Source organism: Gymnoscopelus microlampas, assembly GCF_963454915.1.
Source record: "Gymnoscopelus microlampas genome assembly, chromosome: 8".
In the NCBI taxonomy this organism is placed as follows: Eukaryota; Metazoa; Chordata; class Actinopteri; order Myctophiformes; family Myctophidae; genus Gymnoscopelus; species Gymnoscopelus microlampas.
The window spans coordinates 28,099,139-28,122,664 of NC_139945.1; the positions used below are offsets into that span (position 1 = coordinate 28,099,139).

Here is a 23,526-nt window from a genome sequence, read left to right on the forward strand (position 1 = left end):
GAGTATTTGTATAATGTGGTAATTGCTACCTTTACTTAAAGGTAGGGTAAGTGATTTTCTTTGGTTAAAATAAGTGTTAAATAACTCTATAGTCTGATAGTACTCATTGTTATAGAGTGTTTGTTCAGTAACAGGAGTCTCCATGTCTCTCCAGCTCTTTATTTAACAGAAAATGTATTTTCAATCAGGATACCAATTTCGTCCAATATACTGTATATAGATAGAGAACTCAATCAGGATCCAGATAAACAAGTGAAATTGGAAGTGATGACACAGAGAAATGAGCCGAACAAAATTGGAACTGGAAAACTATAAAAATGAAGCTGATAAATGGGTACTACCCTCTCCTGATTGGCTGACGTTTTGTCACCTACCTTAACATTTATTTTCTGTTTATTAAAGAGCTGGAGAGACAGAGAGACACCTGTTACTGAACAAACACTCTATAGCAATGATTACCATCAGAATATAGTGCTTTAACATTTTAACCCAAAACTTTTAGTTTTAACCAAAAAATATCACTTACCCTACCTTTATGTAAAAAATGTGAGTACTTTTTCCACCACTGCTGTTCGGACAAGAAGGTGCTAATATGAGGTGCTGGAGAGTAACACAAACAACATTGTGCAGATCACTGACGCAGAGAAACCAGACATGAATGCTGATGCACATTTCAGCAAGGACACAATCGCATTTTATTCTAAAATGTTCAAAACTTAATCCATGACACATTCCTCATCCACTGACATCACTGAACAAAAAGTACATTTTAGAGCCATTTCGTAATATTTCACAAAATTCCGTACAGTACACTCAATAACACAGTGAAAGGAGATATATTTGACACTAGATATATTACATGAGCAACACACACGGCCATATTATGCTGTTACAGTACCATCGTTCATCATCTTACCTGGGTTGGCTAGACGGCTACTGGTAGGACCCAGAATCTGGTAGGGATCTGTGGGCAGAGAGGGAGAGAGAAATGTCTTAGTGGCAGTGGTTCTCAAACAGCGGTCCGGGGACCACCAGTGGTCCTTGAGGGGTTCCAGATTTACAAGCTTGTAGCTTATACGCTTGTATATCTGCTATTTTGTAATTTTGTAAATGTATTTAAGGTTTAAGTGGTTACACAGATGCGTTCCCGTTTTTTATGGATTATTTTTATTTTATTTCACAGTCTGCTGGCAGTGTAAAAGTCGACTGAGTGAGACTAGCATGTGGTAGCCCACCTCTAAGAAGAAATGAATTGACATAATACATGGCACTAATGACACAGCCCTGCCTCTCTGTGTCTCAATTAGAATACATGGCTAAACACCCAGTACAGTAGCTGAGGATGGTGCAAGGTGCACAGTGCATACTTATTCCCATCCATTCATAACACTTATAGATGAGTCAGACGAAAAGCTGAACCAGATTTAAAAGTACATTTAGAACTAAGACATCTGCCTTTGTCGACTTCATACATTTGTACCTCTCCACTGTCACCAGACCGTATGATGGGAATGACTGACGTCTTTTTAACACTAAAAGGCATAAACTGATGCTATCGGACATGATCATTTGAGAATCTTAAATTTAATTCCATAGTATGTATATGTACATGAATACACTATTTACACTTGCATGCACGCACGCACACACAGACACACACGCGCACACACGCACGCACGCACGCACGCACGCACGCACACAAACACACATAGTGCATACATACATACATACATACATACATACATACATACATACACACACACACACACACACACACACACACACACACACACACACATACATACATACATACATACATACATACATACATACATACATACATACATGCATGTATTCGATTCGATTCTATTCGATGATGTTGAGTGATTACCTGGCTGGGGTCTGGGCTGCTCAGTGGACTTGGAGACATTCTGAGTAACCACTGGCGAACCTGCAGAAAAAAAGAGAGTGTGAGAAAATGAGAGACCAAGAGAACACAAAGAGGTACAGAGACGGGGACAAAGAGAGTGACAGTGGGTGAGAGGGCGGAAAAGGGAGAGAAATTGAAAAGATAAATTTAAGCAAGGCAGGAGAGAGAGAGAGAGACAGAGAGAGAGAGAGAGAGAGAGAGAGAGAGAGAGAGAGAGAGAGAGAGAGAGAGAGAGAGAGAGAGAGAGAGAGAGAGAGAGAGAGAGAGAGAGAGAGAGAGAGAGAGAGAGAGAGAGAGAGAGAGAGAGAGAGAGAGAGAGAGAGAGAGAGAGAGAGAGAGAGAGAGAGAATCACTAGGGCATGTATAGCCAGGCTACACATCTTAATGGCATGTCAGGGTCTGGCCAAAGCAAACAGAGCAGAAGCTTGTGGCTGCACCCAGTACTTTTAACTACCCGCTTCTCATGGTCTGACAGCAGGCAGAAGGTTTAATCTTTGGTGGTCTGCTTTTGCATGTGTACTTTGTGGATGTTGGAACTCCCCTCTGGACGGTCCCAGACATGGGTCAGATGGTATTAGCACATACTTGGGGCGTTTGGCTGAAAATGGCAAAGAGACTAGCCGGGTGGGTGTGGGTTTATGCCGCGTCAGAACAACTCAGGTAGTTTAATGCCTATCCTAGCCTATCCTATCCTATCCTATAAAAAGTACTCAAATATTTTACTTAAGTAAAAGTATCAATACCATAATATAAAAATACTCTGTTACAAGTGAAAGGCCTGTGTTCAAAATGTTACTTAAGTAAAAGTACAAAAGTATTGGCATCAAAATATACTAGCAAATCTACAAGCTCACAACGCATCGTCATGTGCGCAAATCCCGGGGGGACGGGGGGGTTTTGTCCCCCCCTAGCTTCCGATTGAACCCCCCCAAGTAATTTAGAATAATACAACTAAATATTACAATAATATTTTTTTTGATAATAAATGAGTAAAATCAGGCAAAAATATAAATTAAATAACATAACCCTAACCCTAAAACCGAAATAAAGTAACCAAAAACCGTAAAGAAACTAACAAAATCCACAAAAAAAAACGCAGTTTTTCGCGCACGCTTCCGGCATCCCCCAGCCTCAAGCCAAATTTTCTCCCCTGAGCAAAAGTACAATATTTGCCTCTGAGATATAGGGCATCGCAGTTCCCGCCCACTTCCTGGTGCCACTGCAAAATACTCAATGCATTTTTCCCATTGACTTTTCCAAAAATATTTATATCAATTAATTTAAGCCTAGAATCAAGCTATCCAGGCTCCTGGTGAATCATGACCATAAAACGTTTGATTCTGTAAAAAAGAAATATTTGAAAACGGCAAAACAAAGGGTATTTATTAAATATAGTATATCATATAATTAAATATTTTAAAAAAATCACAGAAAACATTTTTTAATGGTCATGATTCACCAGGAGCCTGGATGGCTTGATTCTAGGCTTAAATGAATTGATATAAATATTTTTGGAAAAGTCAATGGGAAAAATGCATTGAGAATTTTGCAGTGGAACCCGGAAGTGGCCGCAACTTCGATGCCCTATAGTGGAGTAGAAATAAAAGTTTTTAAAATCTATCCCATGTTGACCGGCTCTCTCCATCCCTCTCTGTCCTCAGGAGCTCTCATTGCCTCACTGAGTTTCAAGTGAGTCCATTCTCCATTCTAAGTTTAATGCAGTGGTACCCAAATGGTGTGCTGAGGCACACACATTATTATTGCAGAGGCCAGTTCTACACCCCCTAAAAATATATGTATTTGTTAGCCACTTTCAACCTGGCGACGCTATTTGGGTCATTATACTGTAGTTGAAAATGCATTCTTATTCTTATTGATTTAAAAAGAAAAGATTTGTATTTATTTTTAAATAGTGAAAATAGCTGATCTACAAGCTCACAATGTGTCACATCACAACACGTTGTGAGCTTCCAGATCTGCTATTTTCTGCTATGAATACAGGTGTGGGTAGAGTTTTTGAATTGGTGTACCTTGACATGGGCACACAAAGTTTGAATTACATGCGTAGATACTGTATATTCTTTAAGTAAATGTATATGCTGCTGTATATAAGGAAAACAAATTCTCATTCTCATTGTGCTATTGCTCAGGAGGCAGAAAGGAGAGAAAATATTGTTTCTCATTTACGGATAATTTCACTTTCACTTAGGTCTCATTTGTTTCTTCAAAAATTGCTTAGGAGCAATCAAGACAACCAAAGAGGGTTGTCTGTATACACTGTAAGTTGAAATGTAATGCTCCTCTCTGTTTGAGTACACAATACTGAAAGTGCAATAATAAGTTCATTTATGAAGTGCATTGTGGCATTTATATGCAACTACCCTGTGTACAATTTCACCATGTGCAATAACCAACAATTCATATTTATTTATAGGTGTCTACCTATACTGCTATACCAGCCTCTGCTTGCATTCTAGCAATTTCTTGAATGTCTTCAGGGGGTGAATAGTTGTAAATAATTCAAATGTTTACCAACCGCACTGACACAAATGTGTGCCCACATACTTGGTAATGAAAAGTATACTGATTCTGATTCTGCAGTGTGTACCATATGCTGCCCCACCGACTAACAAACAAGGGGAATTGTGATAACAAGCCATCGTGAATACTGAAAAATAGCACAATACCCTTAACCCATTAAAATCAGGAACGCATTTAATTAATGTGTAACCAATATTTCATACTTTGGCTATTCAAAAATAGCAGATATGCAAGCTCAAGCTATGAGCTTGTAGATCTAATCTGATATTTTGGAAAAATCGTGGAAATGTGTGCAAATCTTTGAATATACATATTTTTTAAAGCAATTTTTTTTTACTCAAATCTGTTTCTGGGGGTCCCTGGAACAACATATTTTGAGATGGGAGTCTGCGGCCAAATACATATCATTTTGGGGGTCCTTGACATGAAACAGTTTGAGAACCACTGAGCAACATAAGTTTTTCCAAAACTGATTTGAGTTAAAATTGAGTAAAACGCTTGTATATCTGCTATTTTTGAATAGCCAAAGTAAAATGACAGATGCTTTCCTGGTCTTAATGGGTTAATTATAAGATGATTATAATGATGAAGACTGTCAGGAGGAAAAGCTCAACCGTTCAACCATAAGGGATGATCGTATAGAGTAAAGTTTTGATCACTGCTCTCACCTTTGCCACTGTGCATGTTGTTTGACCATCCTGTCCGCCGTACAGCATCATATGAAGGGTCTAAAAGAAAAGAAAGAGAAAACAAATGCATTGTTCATTTGAAATATTCAAATGTTTTACATCTGAAATAGAGATGGAACGAGACAAACACCACCGACGCGCTTAAAGGGATAGTTCACCCCCAAAATGACTTTTTTGTTACGCTGAATTCATGGATATTTTTTTGTTTTTATCACATTCCTAAGCCAATAATTTGATGACCGGCAGCGGTTTCCAGTGGGAGACACAAAGAGTTTCCTTTGTGTCTCCTACCAGAACCACTGCCTACCGGTCCTCTGGTCATCAAATTATTGGCTTAGGAATGTGACAAAAAAAATAATATCCATGAATTCAAGTCTCCATGATGGGGTGACTAATCAATAGAAAAACATATGTTTTTTTTGGGTGAACTATCTATCTAAGATAATTAAGTCCAACTCAAGAACAGTTCAGCTGCAGCCTGCCCTGCCAATGCCAGTGAAGCCCTTGTGTGCTACATTACTCTTCAACCTAAGCATCATATAACCACAATACCTGTGCTTTGGGTGTGTGTGATTAGCTAAGCATCTCATACTACCACCTGCTGCCACATCAACAGGGTCTCTATATTTGTCCTGGAGAGAGGCCACGCTCTCTCCTTAGCACATACTTTATTAAAACATATTGGAAGGAAGACAGCGATTCCGATAACCCATAACTTGCGTATCGGTCGATACAGAGTACCGATCTGATAACAGTGTGTAATTATTATTATTATTATTTTTAAATAGAACAGTGGTTCTCAAAATGGGGTCCAGGGACTCTCAGGGTTCCTTGGGGGGGGTTCCAAATGGACCCTTTACAGGGTCTGCGCTATGAGCTTGTAGATCTGCTATTTTTGAATAATAAAATAATCGTGAAGATTTGTGCAAATCTTTGAATATATATTTTTTAAAGCAAACATTTGAAATATGTTGTTCCAGGGACCCCCAGACGCAAAGCTTTGAGTTACAAATGTTCGCTTTAAGAAATATGTTATATTCGAAGATTTACAAAAATGTTCACGATTTTTCAAAAAATAGCACTCGGTACCACGCTATGAACTATGAATAGTATATCTGCTATTTTTGAATAGCCCAAATAAATCTTAAAATGACAGAGATGCGTTCCGGGTCTTAATGGGTTAAGAAAGATGCACTACCCTGGTTCCCCTCACGCTCAAGAAAGAACTTTACAACAGTAACAGTACAATAATGTAGGACAACAAGACAGTATGTATTCATGAAGGGGGAACAATCCACAGCTGCCACTATAATAAAAAGTATCACCTCCTGACCTCCTAACAGCATGCTGATGTCAGCGCTATATCCTTTGTAGGTTACCGTTAGTTACACTGCTTCCTTTCCAGCCCCCGTGTGGCCCTTCCGCAGTACACGACTAGACAAAAAGATATTCAACATGATAACACCCATGAAAGGCATGATGTAGGACACCACACTGGCAGGGAAAAGTCTCTCTGACCACCACGCCTATCATATTCCCCATCTCCAATCCAGGTGGAAGGACGCGTTGTTCAACCGTTTTAACCCGCAACAATGCAAACTACCAAGGGCATTGTTTGGTTGCCATGCTATACTAGCCAAACAAGTGTGAAATTGAGTCGACTTTCAATTTGGAGGGGAGCGCACCGCAGCGCTTTTGATGCCCCGATCGCGAGAGATACGTCCTGTTTTATCTACACATGTCAGGGTGATTGATTGCGGGCGGTAGCTTTCCATGTTTCCCATATAGCACTACTGAACGCTTTTGAACTTCACAGACCATAGCTGTGACCCTTCCAACCTGGGTCAGTTTTTTGCTGCGTATCAGGCAGTCATAAAAAGCATGAAGTGCGTGTGTGTGTGTGTGTGTGTGTGTGTGTGCGCGCGCGCGCGCGCGTGCGTGCGAGCGAGTGAGCGAGCGTGTGTGTGCGTACGCATGCATGTATGTGTGTGTTTCACATATATAATAATAATAATAATACATAGGATTTATATAGGGCATTTCTAGGTACTCAAAGTGGCTTTACAGTATGTGTCTGACTGGGTGAATTAATGCTTCGTGCATTTGTTGATTTCAGAGCTTCACCCCCAGCTCTGTGGTCAATGGTGCAACCTCCTCAAGCTATACTTTATGAGAAAATATGTATTTATTTTTTTATCAAAAACATGTTGACCGGGCCAGATATTCTCTGAGTTTCTTGAGTTTCTTTCTCGTTTGATATTGAGAAAAATATTTGTATTGATGCTCGCTGGCATTGGCATTGCATCTCTCCCTTCATTTCTATGGATGCATGCTAAAGAATAAATAATACACATCAATACTTTTTTTCCCCCAGTTGAAAATACATTATTTAGTTTTTATGACGCAACCATTGGACAAAGAATAACACAGGCTTTAGTCAGTGGGCAGGTTATAACATGGGCTTGACAGCCCCTCTTCTTCCCGGTTTGGTGGATCTGCTGAACGCCGTATCGGCCCGTCCCGACAAACTTTCAGGCCTGAGTACCTGCCAGGGGAGTACATGTGATGGCCCCATGGAGACAAAGCCACACATTTACATTCCTATGGGCGAGGGTCGATTGGCTGTGCCTGTGTGTCTGCGAGGGACTATGAGCTCAAGGCAGCGGCAGCCTGAGCACACGTATCTATTGTGTGTGTGTGGGGGGTGGTTGTTCTTTTTTCATTCTAAATTTTAATCAGAACCCCAAGGCATGTCACGCGGCACAAAAAGGTCCGCCGTGCCGAGGTTGGGAAACGCTGTGCTACAGTGTCTGGTGATGATGGAAGCGGTTAACCCATTCAATCCGGAGAACGCATTTCTCTGTCATTTTAGATGCCGTTGGCTATTTTCTACTTTCTAGTAGATTTTCCACAGTTATTATGATGATATGGGACACAAAGAAAAGATGAGCATCACTGACTAAGAAAGGGATCGGTTGGTACAGGACAGTATGTCAAATAGTGAGTAAATAATTGAGTAACAGTCAAATAACAGTACTTCTAAATGAGAAGAAATTCCTAGAATTTCATGTGTGTGTGTGTGTGTGTGTGTGTGTGTGTGTGTGTGTGTGTGTGTGTGTGTGTGTGTGTGTGTGTGTGTGTGCGCGTGTGCGTGTGTGCGCGTGTGCGCGTGTGTGCGCGTGTGCGCGTGTGTGCGCGTGTGCGTGAGCGTGTGCGTGTGTGGTCTAGGTGGATGATGTGTACTACATAAGGACAATTCAGACGTGTCAGATATCAGTCACAAGACAGCATAGACGACTTAGCTAGTCTACCTTTTGTCAGCCATTGTACTGTGTGACCAACCCTCAGTGGGGTATGCCTATATACATGTCTGTGCATGTCGTGTGCAGTGGTGTAAAGTAACTAAGTGCATTTACTCAAGTACTGTACTTGAGTACACTTTTGAGGATTATTTTACTTTACTGGAGTATTTCCCATTTTCAATACTTTTACGTCGCGATGCATTGTGAGCTTGTAGATCTGCTATTTCCAAAGATTGTAATACATTTGAAAACTTGAAATGGGACATTCTGCGTAATGAGTACTTTTACTGTTGGTGCTTTAAGTACATTTTGATGCCAATACTCATGTACTTTTACTCAAGTACATTTTGAATTCCGGACTTTTACTTGTAACAGAGTATTTCTATATTGCAGTATTGATACTTTTACTTAAGTAAAATATTTGAGTACTTTTTCCACCACTGATCTTCACATAAGACACATTGAGGTTTCAGTGACTCATCACTGTGTGTGATCTCACTGAACCTGCTACTGGTGCCATGTCATGTCAATACTTTATCCAAATACTGTACAATACTGCCCTCTCCTGGATGCAAAATACAATGGTTTCATAAAAACAGAACCTGCTGCCTCACACACTACTGTGTGGCTTCATTCATAATACAACTCTCTAAATAAGGGCATTCCTCCTCTTCCCTTTACAGCAGGGTTTCTCAAAGTGGGTGCTGTGGCACCCTAGGGTGCATGCCGTGACGTACAAGTCCAGGGCCAGGGTGCCGCAGAATACTTTGATAATATTTGGAATCAATCAATATCACTTCAGTTTAACCACTCAGACCCTAATCTGAGTTCCCAGAAGTTTTCGCCGGCTCTGCGAGGAACTTCTGGGCCAGAGCCCTGGGATTTGTGGGCGGGATGTAATTTACGCTCTGAATCTGAGCTCACACGCCTCTTACCGGTCTGAGAGCTGTGCAACTCGTGTAAAAAGTCCGACGAGAGACAAACAGCAGTACACAACAATGGCGGCCGAAATTTCTCAAGGGGAAATTGCTTCCCGTCGATCCTATTTAGATGCAACACCCACTGCATTTGGATCCCGCCCCCTTTTCTTCATTGGCTGTTGATTTGAATCACAACGCAGTGGCCGCGCCCCCGCTGTCCAAACTCCGAGGCAATGCCTCCCAGACAACTCAGACCCTAATAAGAAACGGACCTGACTGTACTTGGCGTGTTCTTTTTCAATCTACACGAAATCTGTCAAAAGTAGGCAATCTACAAGCTCACAACGCGTGACGTTGTGATGCGTTGTGGCGCGTTGTGACACATTGTGACGCGCTGTGTGCTTGTACAGTAGATCAGCTATTTTTGGCAAATGTTCAACCACAGAAAAGGGATGCTGGGGTTCATCGTAAAGTATAACGTTATTTGCACTCTGTCCTAATGGAAACTGAATGACAAGTTTTCCTCGTGACATGCTTTATCTCAGGGGGAAAGATTGACATATTTACGTACTGTAATGACAGAAATGTTTAGGTTCTATAAAGTAACAATGTAATTCAGGGGTGCTGTGGATGAAAACAAGTTATTGCCCTGAGCCCAAAACGTTTGAGAAAAACTGCTTTACAGCTCCATCTCTTTTTCCTCTCTGTTTGACCATTAAAGATTAAGGAATTCTAAAATGACTTGAGTAAAAGTACAAAACTATTGGTATCATAATATACTTAAAGTACCAAAAGTAAAAGTACTAAAATATTTGAAAATAGCAGATCTACAAGCTCAAGCTTGTATATCGGCTATTTTCAAATAGCCTGGGTATAAAATAGGTAATATGTAATAAATAATATCTGCAAAGTAACTAGTAACTCAAGTTTTCAAATAAATAATCGTAGTAGAGTGAACTTAGTTACTTTACACCACTGCTGATAATCTGCCACACAAAGCGTTTTGTCTCGCTTATATTGGACACTGTCATACTGTAAAGATGCCAACCAGTGAAAACATTTCAAAACCAATCACATCTTCTAAAGTATACTTTCACAGGATGTTATTTTGCCTTATTTCCCTTTTCCTCACTTGTTCTCTGTTTCTTTAGAAACATTGGCCTCTGGCCGCGGCCGGTCACATTTCCCGCCGTTTAGGGGACCTTTTGATCTTTTTTTTCTCTAATTTCTAACTTTTCAACTTTTAACCCCCCCTGCTGTTGCTTTAGAGGGCCCCGTCCTAGCAGGGGCCAGACAAAGAGTTGACTCTCTCCCCCCTGTCTGTCTGTCTGTCTGTGGTTGGACTGAATGGAGCGCCACAGAGGAGAAAAAGAGAGAAAAAAGAAGAGCGGTGGAGTGAACGCGAACGATGACGTTGAAAAAAGGGTTTTAAAAAGTGAAACGGAGCAAGTAGGAAGTAAATGGGATGCGATGTTCCAAAGCCATGCAGTGAACGAGCCGAGATACACACCAAGAGATCAGAGGACTGAAAAGAAAGAGTATAGGAAGAGCAATAGAGAGAAAGGCAGAAAGAGAGAGAGAGAGGAAGAACCGAGATATACGCCAAGAGATCCAGTGGTGTAAAGTAACTAAGTACATTTACTCACAGTACTGTACTTAAGTACAATTGTGAGGTACTTTTACTTTACTGGCGTATTTCCAATTGTCTTTACTTCTTACTTCTACTCCACTACATCTCAGAGGCAAATATTGTACTTTTACTCCACTACAATTATTTGATAACTTTAGTTACTAGTTACTTTGCAGATATAAATGATTACATTATAAAACATACATTAACCACTTAAGCCCTATTTTATACCTAGGCTATTTGAAAATAGCCGATCTACAAGCTCACAACGTGTCGCATCGCGGCGCATTGTGAGCTTGTAGATCTGCTATTTTCAAACATTTTTGTGCTTTTACTTTTGGTACTTTAAGTACATTTTGATACTAATACTTTTGTACTTTTACTCAAGTAAATTTGAAATTCCGGACTTTTACTTGTAACAGAGTACTTCCACATTTCAGTATTGACACTTTTACTTAAGTAAAACATTTGAGTACTTTTTCTACCACTGAAGAGATCAGAGGACTGCAAAGAAAGAGAGTATAGGAAGAGCAATAGAGAGAAAGGCAGAGAGAGAGAGAAGGAGAGAGAAAGAGGAAGAAAGAAAGAGGGGATAGGGAGGTAAAAAACAAGGAGGGCGGCCGGGACTCGGCGGAGGGTTGTCAGTTTCAATCTGCAGCGGGGGCCGGCAGGACGGCCAAAAGGAGCAGCGACTGGAGGAGAAGTCCTGGGAGACGTTTCGTTTCCTGCCTCCCTCGCCTGCAGACAACCTCTCTTTGTTTTACTGGCCCTGGTCTCCCCCCCCCCCCCCCATCCACTTCAACCCTGCAGCACACCATGCCACGAAAAAAAAGAAGAAGAAAAAAAAAAAGAACACAAGGGGGGCTGGCTGGCTACCTCCTTCCAGGAGAGGAGAGGAGAGAAGGGTCACAAACAGGAGGGGAGAGATGGAGGGGAGCAAACAAGAAGAGAGGGAGGGAGAGGGAGAGGGAGAGAGGGAGAAGAAGACAAGAAACAGTGAGGTAGAAGTAGTAGTGTTGATTTTGACAGCAAATTTTGATTCAGTTTTAGTCATAGTCTTTTGAATTTAGTTTCAGTAAAATTTTAGTCATCTGAAATGTTTTACTGTTAGTCTAGTTTTAGTCGACTAAATCTACAGTTGATTTAGTCGACTAACTTGGTTGCATGCTGAAAATAGCAGATCTACAAGCTCGCGATGCACTGTGAGCTTGTAGATCTGCTATTTTCAGAGTGCAACACCTGAGCGCAACCAAACATAAAATGACTTGTCTTGTAGTTCTACTGGATCTCTTCTCCACTGATCCCTCACTAAAATTTTAGTCTATTTTTTAATTGTTGACGAAATTGGCAATATATTTAGTCTTAGTTTTAGTCATCATAGCTTAGTTTTTATCAGTGAAAAAAGGTAGTCTACGAACATTTTTGGGGGGAACGTGTGGATGGGGAGAGGAGAGGAGAGGAGAGGAGAGGAGAAAAGTGAGCAGGATTTGAGAGATGGGAAGAGAACGAGAGAGAGAGAGAGAGAGAGACGAAGAAAGTGGTGGGGGTTGAAGAAACTGAAGAGAGGGGAGGAAAAAAAGAAAAAAAACCCGACAGACGAAACACAACGTTGGAATTTGAAAAGAAAACGAAGGCAGAGAACGCGGCTACTGTCTGGTATGGAGCTGAGGAACACAGATGCCCAGTAAATGTGTCATGTGGCTTGGTCCACAGTTCTCCTACACCCACAGCGTAGCGGTTCCGAGCGTCGGGACTGAGTCTCAAAGACTTTTCTCTGGGCAAGCTACAAGCATTCCAAAGAACAAGAAGAAGAAGAAGAAGAGGTGGCAATATCTCATAGCGCCAAAGATCTTCAATGATTACTCTGTTTGTTGTTTTCGTTTGTCTTTGAAGAGTGCAGAAACACTCTGTGGCGCTCTCTTAGAAGTGCAGCCATTGGTCCAATTAAGAACCAAAAAAGAACCAGCATGGGACTGAATAGCCTGAGCCCCGAGGTTCAGGGGTCGCACGCACAATAGAGTTCTCAAATTCGGCCCGAACCCGACCCTACCCTACCCGACCGGGCTTTTTCGGGCCGGGCCCAAAATCTATGCTTATTAGTCGGGCCGGGCCTCGGGTTCTGTGAAAAAAAAAGAAAAATCTATTACCCCCGAAAAATCTTAGCCCTCGCCTATTAAATAAAAACGGGCGACAATGGCCAAAACTTAATCGAAAATCGAGTTGCCGTTTTCAAGATGTTTTGGCCATTAACTCTGTAACAGAAGGTCCAATCTGCTCAGTTCAAAGCTCATTGGATGCGTAACTTTGAAGACATTAAGCGCACAATGACACATTTTGGGTTTTTTTGTGTTTTCAGGCCTAAAAGTATGGTAATTGTTCGGGCCGGCCCAGTAGGGCCCAGTTAGGGCTGGGCCTTGATTTTCAGGCCCGTTGAGAACTCGTAATGTGTATACAGACAGACACCCCCCCCCCCACAACCCTCCTACACCCACACACCCCCTCAATGCTCCTTCATTTTTCCAGGCCTCTTTTTCTGTGTCCCCCCCCTCCTCTCTCTCTCTCCTCTCTGACAGTGAGCTGAGCCAGTTTCCACTTCGGTCTGGGGTGTGGTGCATGCAGCGCTCCTCCTGAGAGACTTAGGCTGCTGGACCAGCCTTCTAGTCAAAACAAGGAGGCCTAGAGAGCACTAGAGAGAGAAGAAAAGAGACGGGAAAGAGGAGAGAGAGAGGGAGAGAGAGATAGAGAGAGATAGAGAGAGAGAGAGGGGAAAGAGTCGAGTCATGGGCCATTTTTAACCCAAGGTCTGAGCCAGCGAGAGAGAGAGACCCAGACAGGCTCAACTTTTTAATACGGCATAATACAGGTGCTTTAAAAGCCATCTGTATGAGAAAGGAGCCATGGGAGGAAGCGAATACTGGCACGGTTTACAACATGTATATACAACGTGTGTGTGTGTGTGTGTGTGTGTGTGTGTGTGTGTGTGTGTGTGTGTGTGTGTGTGTGCGTGTGCGTGTGCGTGTGCGTGCGTGTGCACGTGCATACGTGCTTGCGTGTGCCCTTGCGTGCGTGTGCACGTGCATACGTGTATGTGTCGTGCGTGTGCATGCATGCACACTCGTGTGTCTGTGTAGAGAGAGAAAGTGAGTTTGAATATATTGCAGTATAATCTCCTCAAGGGAACACACACACATACTCACACATAGACACACACAGCCGGAAGTGGGGCGGCCTAGAAATCCACGCCCACTTTTGACACAGCGCCGCTACTCGAGGTACTTTAAAACGATGAACTGCAGCTCTCAATGCAATCTCTATGAGAGGCATTGTAAAATACCGTAATTTCACTGGTTAACTACTGAGGCTGTAGCGATTTTTTTTGTGTTCTAGTAAACTGTCCCATTCGTTTAATGTATCCTTTTTAATGTCCCATACCTGTCATCTCGATATACAACCCATATACTATAATATACTCCATCAGTGTGTCAAAAGTTCTAGCTTCTGAAATCTTACTTTTAAGTAGTCGCATGGTATATACGTCACGGACGCATCCCTTGAGGTTTTCAATACCCAGAAAACCAGCGGAAGTGGCCGTTTTCAATATGTTTTGGTCATTATCTCTGGAACAGAAGGTCCAATCTGCTCGGTTCAAAGCTTGTTGGATGCGTGACACATTTTCGGGTTGTTTGGGGTTTCTAGGGGAGGCAAGATCTTAATTGGGCAGGCGACCGCCTGTTCTGCCTCTACAGTGGGCCACTGGTCGGCTCCTAAAGACAGTGATGTCACTGAAATGCGACAACTTGTCTGTCTGCAGTCTACCCTCTACTGTGTTAACATTATGGGTAACTCGTTAAAGTGGCAAATTAAATGTGAAACACATCAACTATTAAGAAAACAAGAAGATATGTTCACAAAGACACTCCATACATTTGGAAACATATTTTTATTTAAATCAATATCGTCTCCAGTTAATGTAGGAATATTTTAAAAGTAGGCTAACTCTCATATCCTCTCATAGGGAATGCATTGGCAGCTGCAGTTCATAGTTCTCATGGACCTCAAGTAGTGGCGCTGTCTCAAAAGTGGGCGTGCAATTTGTAGTTCCCGTGTTGGTCTATACAGACACACACGGAAAACTCAGATAAAACGTCTGGTTCTTCCTTCAAACAGGTTCGCCTAGAGTAAACGAAATGTTTTGATGTAGTTTGTTCAATTTGGGATTGCACCGCTGTAAAGGTTGCCTGTCTGAACGTACTGGGTGACATTGTGATGATGCACGTCAAAATGAAGAAGAAAAAATAACCACACTCGTAGCGGTGAATCATCACTGAGCAGAAGCGGAGAATATGAGTTGTTCCCTGACTGGAATTACAAAATTGCCTCTGTTTCATTGCAGTGGTAGAGAGGCTGGAGGTGCAATACACAATGGTGTAAAGTAACTAAGTATATCAATACTGTACTTAAGTAACATGTTGAGGTATATTTACTTTCTTCAGTATTTACTATTTTCTATTGTGAGCTTGACGATCGGCAATTTCCACCATAAAGAGTCACAAGTAAAACATTTGTCTTTGAAATGTAGTGCAGAAAAATACTCGAGTTAAGTACATATACTCCAAAAATGTACTTCAGTACAGTACTCAAGTAAATTGACTTCATTACTGTCCAGCACTGCCTATCACTTTCAGCGCCTCATATGACTTGAAAATGCAGTTGAAAGATATTCAGTGTGACCACCGAATGAGAGAAAATAAGGGATTAAGTCTAATGGCAACTTAAATGTTAGAAATGGGCTTGTAACCGGAAGGCTTGAATCCCTCAACAAGTTGTGAAAGTCTTGGCTGACGTCTCAGCAAAGTGCTATCATGGGACCTTTTGTGTGAGACGCATATAAGACCCAGTTGCCGCGGTAGCGCGGTCTGGTGGCAAACGGTCGGAAATTACAATTTTATTGAGCATCTCCCAGGTGTGAATGTGGATAAAACTGCAGGACTGCAAAGCAGGGCTGTGTGCAGGGCTTGCTCTGTAGTTATCTGAATGTAAAAAACATAGGCCTACAAATGAAACATGAAAATACATTCATATTACAGACCTTAAACAAACAATACTGGCTCTTTTCTAAAACAGCTGACAATAGGTTCAGCAATGGTGCAGCAACACTCCTGTTTCTGTGAAGCTGTCTGTGGTGGGAAAAGTAAAAGTATCAATACTGCAATCTAGAAGTACTCTGTTACAAGTAAAAGTCTGGAACAAAACATTTACTTGAGTAAAAGTACAAAAGTATTGGTATCAAAATGTACTTAAAGTACCAAAAGTTAAAGTAATGTTTGAAAATAGCAGATCTACAAGCTCAAAACGTGTCACAATGTGACACGTTGTGAGCTTGTAGATCATCTATTTTCAAATAGCCGAGGTATAAAATAGGGCTAAAGTGGTTAATGTATGTTTTATAATGTAATAATTGATAATTGCAAAGTAACTATAACTAAAGATTTCAAACAATTGTAGTGGAGTAAAAGTACCATATTTGCCTCTGAGATGCAGTGGAGAAGAAATTAAAGTATAGACAATTGGAAATACTCCAGTAAAGTAAAAAAAAAAATCCTCAAAAGTGTACTTAAGTACAGTACTTGAGTAAATGTACTGAGTTACTTTCCACCACTGGAAGCTGTAATACTAAGGAGTCACCGTAAAGAGAGAGAGAGATGGTGGTTTCAACTTGGGAGGCCACAGCTGGAGAGATAAAAAAGAACCAATCATTGTATACTTTCCCTTTTCGTATCCCACCACAGACGCATGTGGTAATGACAGCCTCTCCCAACCCACCCCCCACCCCCCCTTCTCCTTCAGGAAAACTCTAAAGGTTTCCTCTGGAACTGACTTTGACATATTAGCTTTAGGAAAATTTGGTTTATGTTTTCTTTTTTGCACGTTCAGTTGTTGCGTTGTTTTGGAAACGTTTAGGGCCATTGTTCTCAAAGTGGGGTCCGGGGACCCCCAGGGGTACTTGAGGGGGTTCCAGGGGGTCCCCAGCTAAATGATGTACAGGAACCAAATGGACCCTTATGGGTCTGTAACTCTGAGAGTGTACAAATGGAACCAAATGGACCCTTACGGGTCCATTTGGTTCCATTTGTACACTCTCAGAGTTAAATTAACATTGATTTCACAATATGAATTGGGGTCCCAGAGATATAAATGCCATTAAATGCATGTCAAACTGGGGGTCCTTGAAATTAAAACGGTTGAGAATCACTGCTAGAGACGTAAAAAATCTTCTCTTATGGGGGTCCCTGGCATATCTTTTCAAATGGGGGTACGCGGGCTAATAAGTCTCAATTTGGGGGTCCTTGACATGAAAAAGTTTGAGAACCACTGGTTTAGGGCAGCGATCATTATGAGACAAGGATGAGGGCATCCTCCTCGCCATGTAACCTGTTATAGGCGGCATCTCAGTATAAAAATAATGATCATAGGAGTGAGTCATCGTTATACTGCTGATTCAGTGAAAAGAAGCAGGTTGCAATGTGGGAGGCTGCAGATGGAAAAGGAAAAAACATCAGTCCATAATGCAGTGGTGGAAAGTAGCTAAGTACATGTACTCAAGTACTGTACTTAAGTACAACTTAGAGGTGCTTTTACTTTACTGAGTATTTCCAATTTTCTTTACTTTTACGTCTTCTACTCTACTACATCTCAGAGGCAAATATTGTAATCCACGACATTTATTTGAAAACTTAATTTACTAGTTACTTTGCAGATATAAATTATTATACCTAAGCTATTTGAAAATAGCAGATCTACAAGCTCACAACGCGTCGCATCACAAAGCGTTGTGAGCTGGTAGATCTGCTATTTTAAAACATTTTAGTACTTTTACTTTAAGTATATTTTGATGCCAATACTTTTGTACTTTTACTCAAGTAACATTTTGAACACAGGCCTTTTACTTGCAACAGAGTATTTCTACATCGCAGTCTTGATACTTTTACTTAAGTAAAATATCCGAGTACTTCTTCCAGTACCGGTAACTTTTGCATTGTAAACATTGCATGCCGCAGTCTGCGTGGAAGAAGCCACGTGGTACATTACACCAACTGCTGGGCCCATCGCATGAGTACATAAACACTGAGACACATATGGTACATATACGCTACCATACAAGCCCAAATACGTATACGTACATACATTATCCTCACAAGCAAGCCAAGACGGACACTCTGATGTATGCGGCAGGCCGCCCACACACACACACACACACACACACACACACACACACACTCACACTCACACTCACACTCACACACTCACACACGTGTGCGCGCTTACACGCACGCATGCAGACATACCTCAGACACACACACACACACACACACACACACACACGCACACGCACACGCACATACGCACACACACACACACGCCCTTTCATAGCTTGCTTGCTGGCATTCCGTGTTTTATATGCTCTCCTTTATTCATAACATTGCATTTTACACTGCTCCAGTCTGGAGCAGATTAAAGGCAGTCTCCTGCTGAACGCTCGTGCTTACTCAACCCCAAAGAGCCGGCATGCTATTCCACTGTTCTTCTCCAAAAGCCAATTTGAACACTAGACATCTGGCAATATGGATCTCAGCAAAATGTTGATGAAGGCTTAGGGAGGCAGGCAGGCATCGCTGCTGAGGCAAAGCTCCTCTCTTCCATATGAGTATAACATTTCTGTCAAATGAAAAGCCTGTGACAAACCAAAACATTAGCTGTCTTTAATTTCGTTCTTTTTTTTTTGCTTTTGGTTTAGTTGTCATAACTTTGTTTTTTTAATTAAAACTTTTACTCTGAGTTTCGGCTCTACATCCCAGCAGCAGCTGGCTGGCTGTCTAGCGGCACAGCATTACTGTAACGCAGTGGTTCCCAACCAGTGGTCCGGGTGACTAATCGATAGAAAAAGAGTCATTTCGGGGTGAACTACCCCTTTAACTCTTGAGAGTGTAAAATGAAACCATTGTTTCATTTTACGCTCTCAAGGGTTAAATTATTGTTAAACATCTGCATTGCTTAATTTACAAGTCTAACACAATTATAGAATGTAGAAGAAATAAAGAATTGCTATTTTGACAAAACATTCATCCAACAACAACAAAATATTCGGAGTCTTGGGTCTGAGAGGCTAAATATCATCAAACGGTGGTTCCGTGGCTCAAATGCAGAATAAATAATGGACCTTGATATGAAACAGGTTGAAAACCACTGCTGTAACGGACGCTGTGAGCGGAACACTCTGTTACAGGAGCAACTCATAATAGAAATAACCTCGGTAAGGGGTGGGTGGGTGGGGGGGGGGGGGGGTGCTGCTGGAAGGGAGTCGCCCCTTTATCCCTGCCAGTCCAAATACCTGCCGCTGAGAACCAGGAAGAATGGGGGTCAGGGGGTGACCGAGCAGAATCTTATCTGGCCTCTGCCCGTTTCTCTATTGCTATTGAAGCCAGGGGCGAGAACAAGTACGTGGTCTGCTAACGCTCACAGGCCCAGGCAGATACAGAGAGAGAGAGAGAGAGAGAAAGAGAGAGAGAGAGAGAGAGAGAGAGAGAGAGAGAGAGAGAGAGAGAGAGGGCATTCTCGGACACTTATCAGCGCTAGCGTTTCCTCTCCTCCCGCCTAGATACGGGCCCTCATCCTGTGTGCGAGGCTATCGCTGTTATTGCAGTCCTTACCCCTCTGTCTACCAGCGGTGACACCGTATAGTCCATGTGTAAAGGATGTGTAGCGCGTTTCACACTGAGGCTTTAGTCTTGTGTCAGCAGAACTTGGTGTTTAAGTGAAAAGTGCCCGAGGAGTGAGTCCATCCTGTGGTAGTGCCCTATAGGCTACTCACTTACTTACTGTCCTATTGGCAGTGGTGGAAACAGTACTCACATTTTTTACTTAAGGAAAATAATCAATACTGCAATATAGAAATACTGTTACAAGTCCTGAATTCAAAATGTACTTGAGTAAAAGTACAACAGTACTGGCATCAAAATGAACTTAAAGTACCAAAAGTAAAAGTACTCCTTATGCAGAATGTCCCATTTCAAGTTTTCAAATGTATAAATGATTTTGAAAATAGCAGATCTACAAGCTCACATTATGAGCTTGTAGATCAGCTATTTGCAAATGGCCGATATGTTTAGGGGCTGAAGTGGTTAATGTATATTTTGTAATAATAATCAAAATCTTCAAAGTAACTAAAATGTTCTGATAATTGTAGTGGAGTTTTTACCTATTTACCTATGAGATGTAGTGGAGTAGAAGTAAAAGTTATTGAAAATGGGAAATGCTCCAGTAAAGTAAAAAATCCTCAAAAGTGTACTTGAGTAAATGTAGTGACTTTACACCACTGCCTTTTGGGACACTGAAAATATGTTTCGGCTTGAATTAAATTCTCATAAAATGTGCATCATTATAATAATCACTCATTTTTGGCCCTGGGGGTGCCCGGATCCAGATTGAAAACTGTCTTTAGTGACGCTCCAGTGTGAATTGTAAGCACTAGCTTTGGGCTAACAGTGCATATAGTCCATTAGCCTATTTGTGGACAGAGCTACATCCTGCACAGTAATCATCAACAGATGGTTTGTCATTTGTCAATTCATCCTCAAAGACACCTTTGGATGTACTGTAAAGGAAACTATACTGTTAGCATTGATGAAAACTAATAAACAAACAGTTTGCTGTTATGTCATATCAATTGTCACTCATACATTGGTGACCTATCAAATGTGGTCACTCCAGAAACCTCACACACCACATAGTATAGTGGAGAGAGACAGGACACAAGGAGAGAGAGAGTAAATGGAGTAAAGGGCAGCAGTAAATCCATGTGGCCAGGCCGGGAATCGAACCGGGAACTCGCTGCCAGGCACCAGAGCCCGAGCAGAACACGTTACAACCACTCAGACATTGAGTGCCCGGCTTGGGAATGAATTAAGAACAAACAATTACCGTAAACAAAATATGTAGACGTCAAAGCAGAATGAGAGTGTCCCTGGCTGAGCAGACTACAGCCAGCACTGTACCACACACTCGCACTGTCATGATTTCCCAGCATTCATTGCATGTAATACCCAGCTATTATGTTTTCCATCAATCTCTGCCATGTTATAGCAGACAAAGCAAAACTGCATTTACTATATAAAACTATCTGCTATTCTTAACCACTTGTCTTAAGCCCTACTGTATATACTTTGTCCAACACCGAATAGCGCAAATAGCCAATACAAGCTCATAGCGCGGCACATGAGCTTTAGATCTGCTATTTTTTTTTAATCGTGAAAATGTGTGCAAATCATTTGTAAAATATGTTGTTCCAGGGACCCCCAGAAGCAAAGATTTAAATGTTCGCTTAAAAAATATATATATTCAAAGATGTGCACACATTTTCACGATTTTTCAAAAATAGCAGATCTACAAGCTCATAGCGCAGCACTCGGTGCCGCCCTATGAGCTTGTAGATCTGCTATTTTTGAACAGCCAAAGAAATCTAAAATGACAGAGATGCGTCCCCGGATTGAATGGGTTAACCTCTTAGAACCTGCAAAAAAAATCTGTCTGCATGTGCACGTGTTGTACTTGGGCATATATATGGGCATATCGGTTGGATTGACGGTTCTGGACATCCGGATTTCCACATAATGCCTAAATTTTATGCCCATGTGGAGATGCCCGATAAGTAAATGCCCATATAAACATATCGGTCGGATCGGCAGTTCTGGACAACCTACAACCATATATACGACCGACTTGACGCCGGACACAGCACTCCCTCGGGTCGCCAGTGACATGTATGCCGAGTTTGAAGTCAGTGGGTTGGACGGTTCTGGAGATACGTGAACTACACACGTAGCAAGTACATATAAACAGGTTCTAAGAGGTTAATAAAAACACATTCACATTTCAAAGTAACTATGATGGGTGAACCCAAAGAGAACAGAGCGTAGCCACTACTTTGTGTCAGAACAGATTGAATCATTCTTTTGAACAACCCATTTTTCCCCCTGCATAGTAAAAAAAACATTGGATAAACCCATACACGTTCTCGCTCTCTGTCTCTCTGTTCCTGCCACGTCCGGGTGGATGAAGAGTGTCAAGCGGCGGAGCCTATAGCTTACCAAAACAAAGGCCAATCACCCTCTCGTAACAAGCTGTGGCTTCGACCACCTGTCTCTACTCATGCATGTCCATTGATTTCACAAACAGTCTCATTCATGCAAACAGCCTCCTGCTCCGCTTCACCGCGTTCATGCCAGCCACTCTCTCAGTCTCTTTCTGTCCCCGAAGTGCGAACAGAAGCCGTCGTCGCGCCCCTTTGTCTTGCTAATCTACCATCTATTCTGTTGTGACCGCCAGAGTTCTTTTCCTGATGCTCAGGTAGACGGCCTGAATGTCACTGTGCTGTAAGACTGTTCTGTGGTTGTTAGTTCAGGAACAAAACAAAAGCACCTGCACCTGCCTTGAGCTGGGGATGTGCGCTCTATACAGACTGTGTGTGTGTGTGTGTGTGTGTGTGTGTGTGTGTGTGTGTGTGTGTGTGTGTGTGTGTGTGTGTGTGTGTGTGTGTGTGTGTGTGTGTGTGCGCGTGTGCGTACGTGTGTGTGTGTGCTAATTTACCCATTTGTAACTCTGAGAGTGTACAAATGTAACCAAATTTGTACACTCCTAGCGTCCCTATACAGTATGAATCACTCTAACAACGCACTGCGACACATTGTGAGCTTGTCGATCTGCTATTTTCGCTATTTGACCTACAACAAAGTATATCTAGGGTTTAAAGGGATAGTTTTCTATCGATTAGTCACCCCATGGAGACTTGAATTCATGGATATGTTTTATTTTTTGTCGCATTCCTAAGGAAATGATTTGATGACCGTCAGCGGTTCCGGTAGGAGACGCAAAGAGTCTCTTGTGTGTCTACTACCGGAACCGCTGCCTACCGGTCATCAAATTATTGGCTTAGGAATGTGACAAAAACAAATAAATATCCATGAATTCAAGTCTCCATGGGGTGATTAATCAATAAAACAATTTTTTGTGTGAACTATCCCTTTAAGTGTTTGGATTATAAGGATTGTACACTGTATGGTATCAAATGGAGGCCCATGTGTAGCCTGACCAGTTCACCAGTTCCAGCTCAGACACGAATGCACCAAAATACTCAGTATCTTGTACAGTATCTAGGAAGACTCGAGTACCTTCTTTGGCAGCCAGGCGTGGGGACGGGTCCGCATGAGATGGAGTATTGTAGGATAACGATGAGCTACCTGCAACAGTACCAGAAACAAAGAAAGAATCAATAAAAAAAATGGTTATACACAACTCCATCTCTCCATCTCTTTATATAAGAGGCTCTGAAATATAACGACACAACTGGCAAGAAAAGAAACCTGAATGTAGGCCTAGTCTACATTGCTCCACCCTGTTCTGCCTGTTCCTACTACACTGTACTCCTATGGCCAACTTTAATTTACTCATATCGAGTGTC

General features: G+C 41.8%; 2 protein-coding genes across 8 annotated transcripts in view; one reads left to right on the forward strand and one right to left on the reverse strand.

Annotated features, from left to right (window-relative positions):
* The window catches only part of ets1 (v-ets avian erythroblastosis virus E26 oncogene homolog 1), a 252,782-nt gene that overhangs the window by 94,264 nt on the left and 134,992 nt on the right, over positions 1 to 23,526 (forward strand). The window lies entirely within an intron of this gene.
* Positions 1 to 23,526, reverse strand: part of fli1 (Fli-1 proto-oncogene, ETS transcription factor) — a 67,922-nt gene that overhangs the window by 4,807 nt on the left and 39,589 nt on the right. For 4 of the 7 annotated variants that reach the window (XM_084064845.1, XM_084064844.1, XM_084064846.1 and 1 more), the window contains 5 exons: positions 23,237 to 23,305; positions 5,140 to 5,199; positions 1,892 to 1,951; positions 917 to 964; positions 532 to 600 (listed from right to left, as the gene is read on the reverse strand). In XM_084064845.1, coding sequence (XP_083920971.1) covers positions 532 to 600; positions 917 to 964; positions 1,892 to 1,951; positions 5,140 to 5,199; positions 23,237 to 23,305 — 306 coding nt within the window. The remainder of the gene's footprint in view (positions 1 to 531; positions 601 to 916; positions 965 to 1,891; positions 1,952 to 5,139; positions 5,200 to 23,236; positions 23,306 to 23,526) is intronic. The other 3 variants (XM_084064849.1, XM_084064847.1, XM_084064848.1) reach the window with 2 other exon arrangements.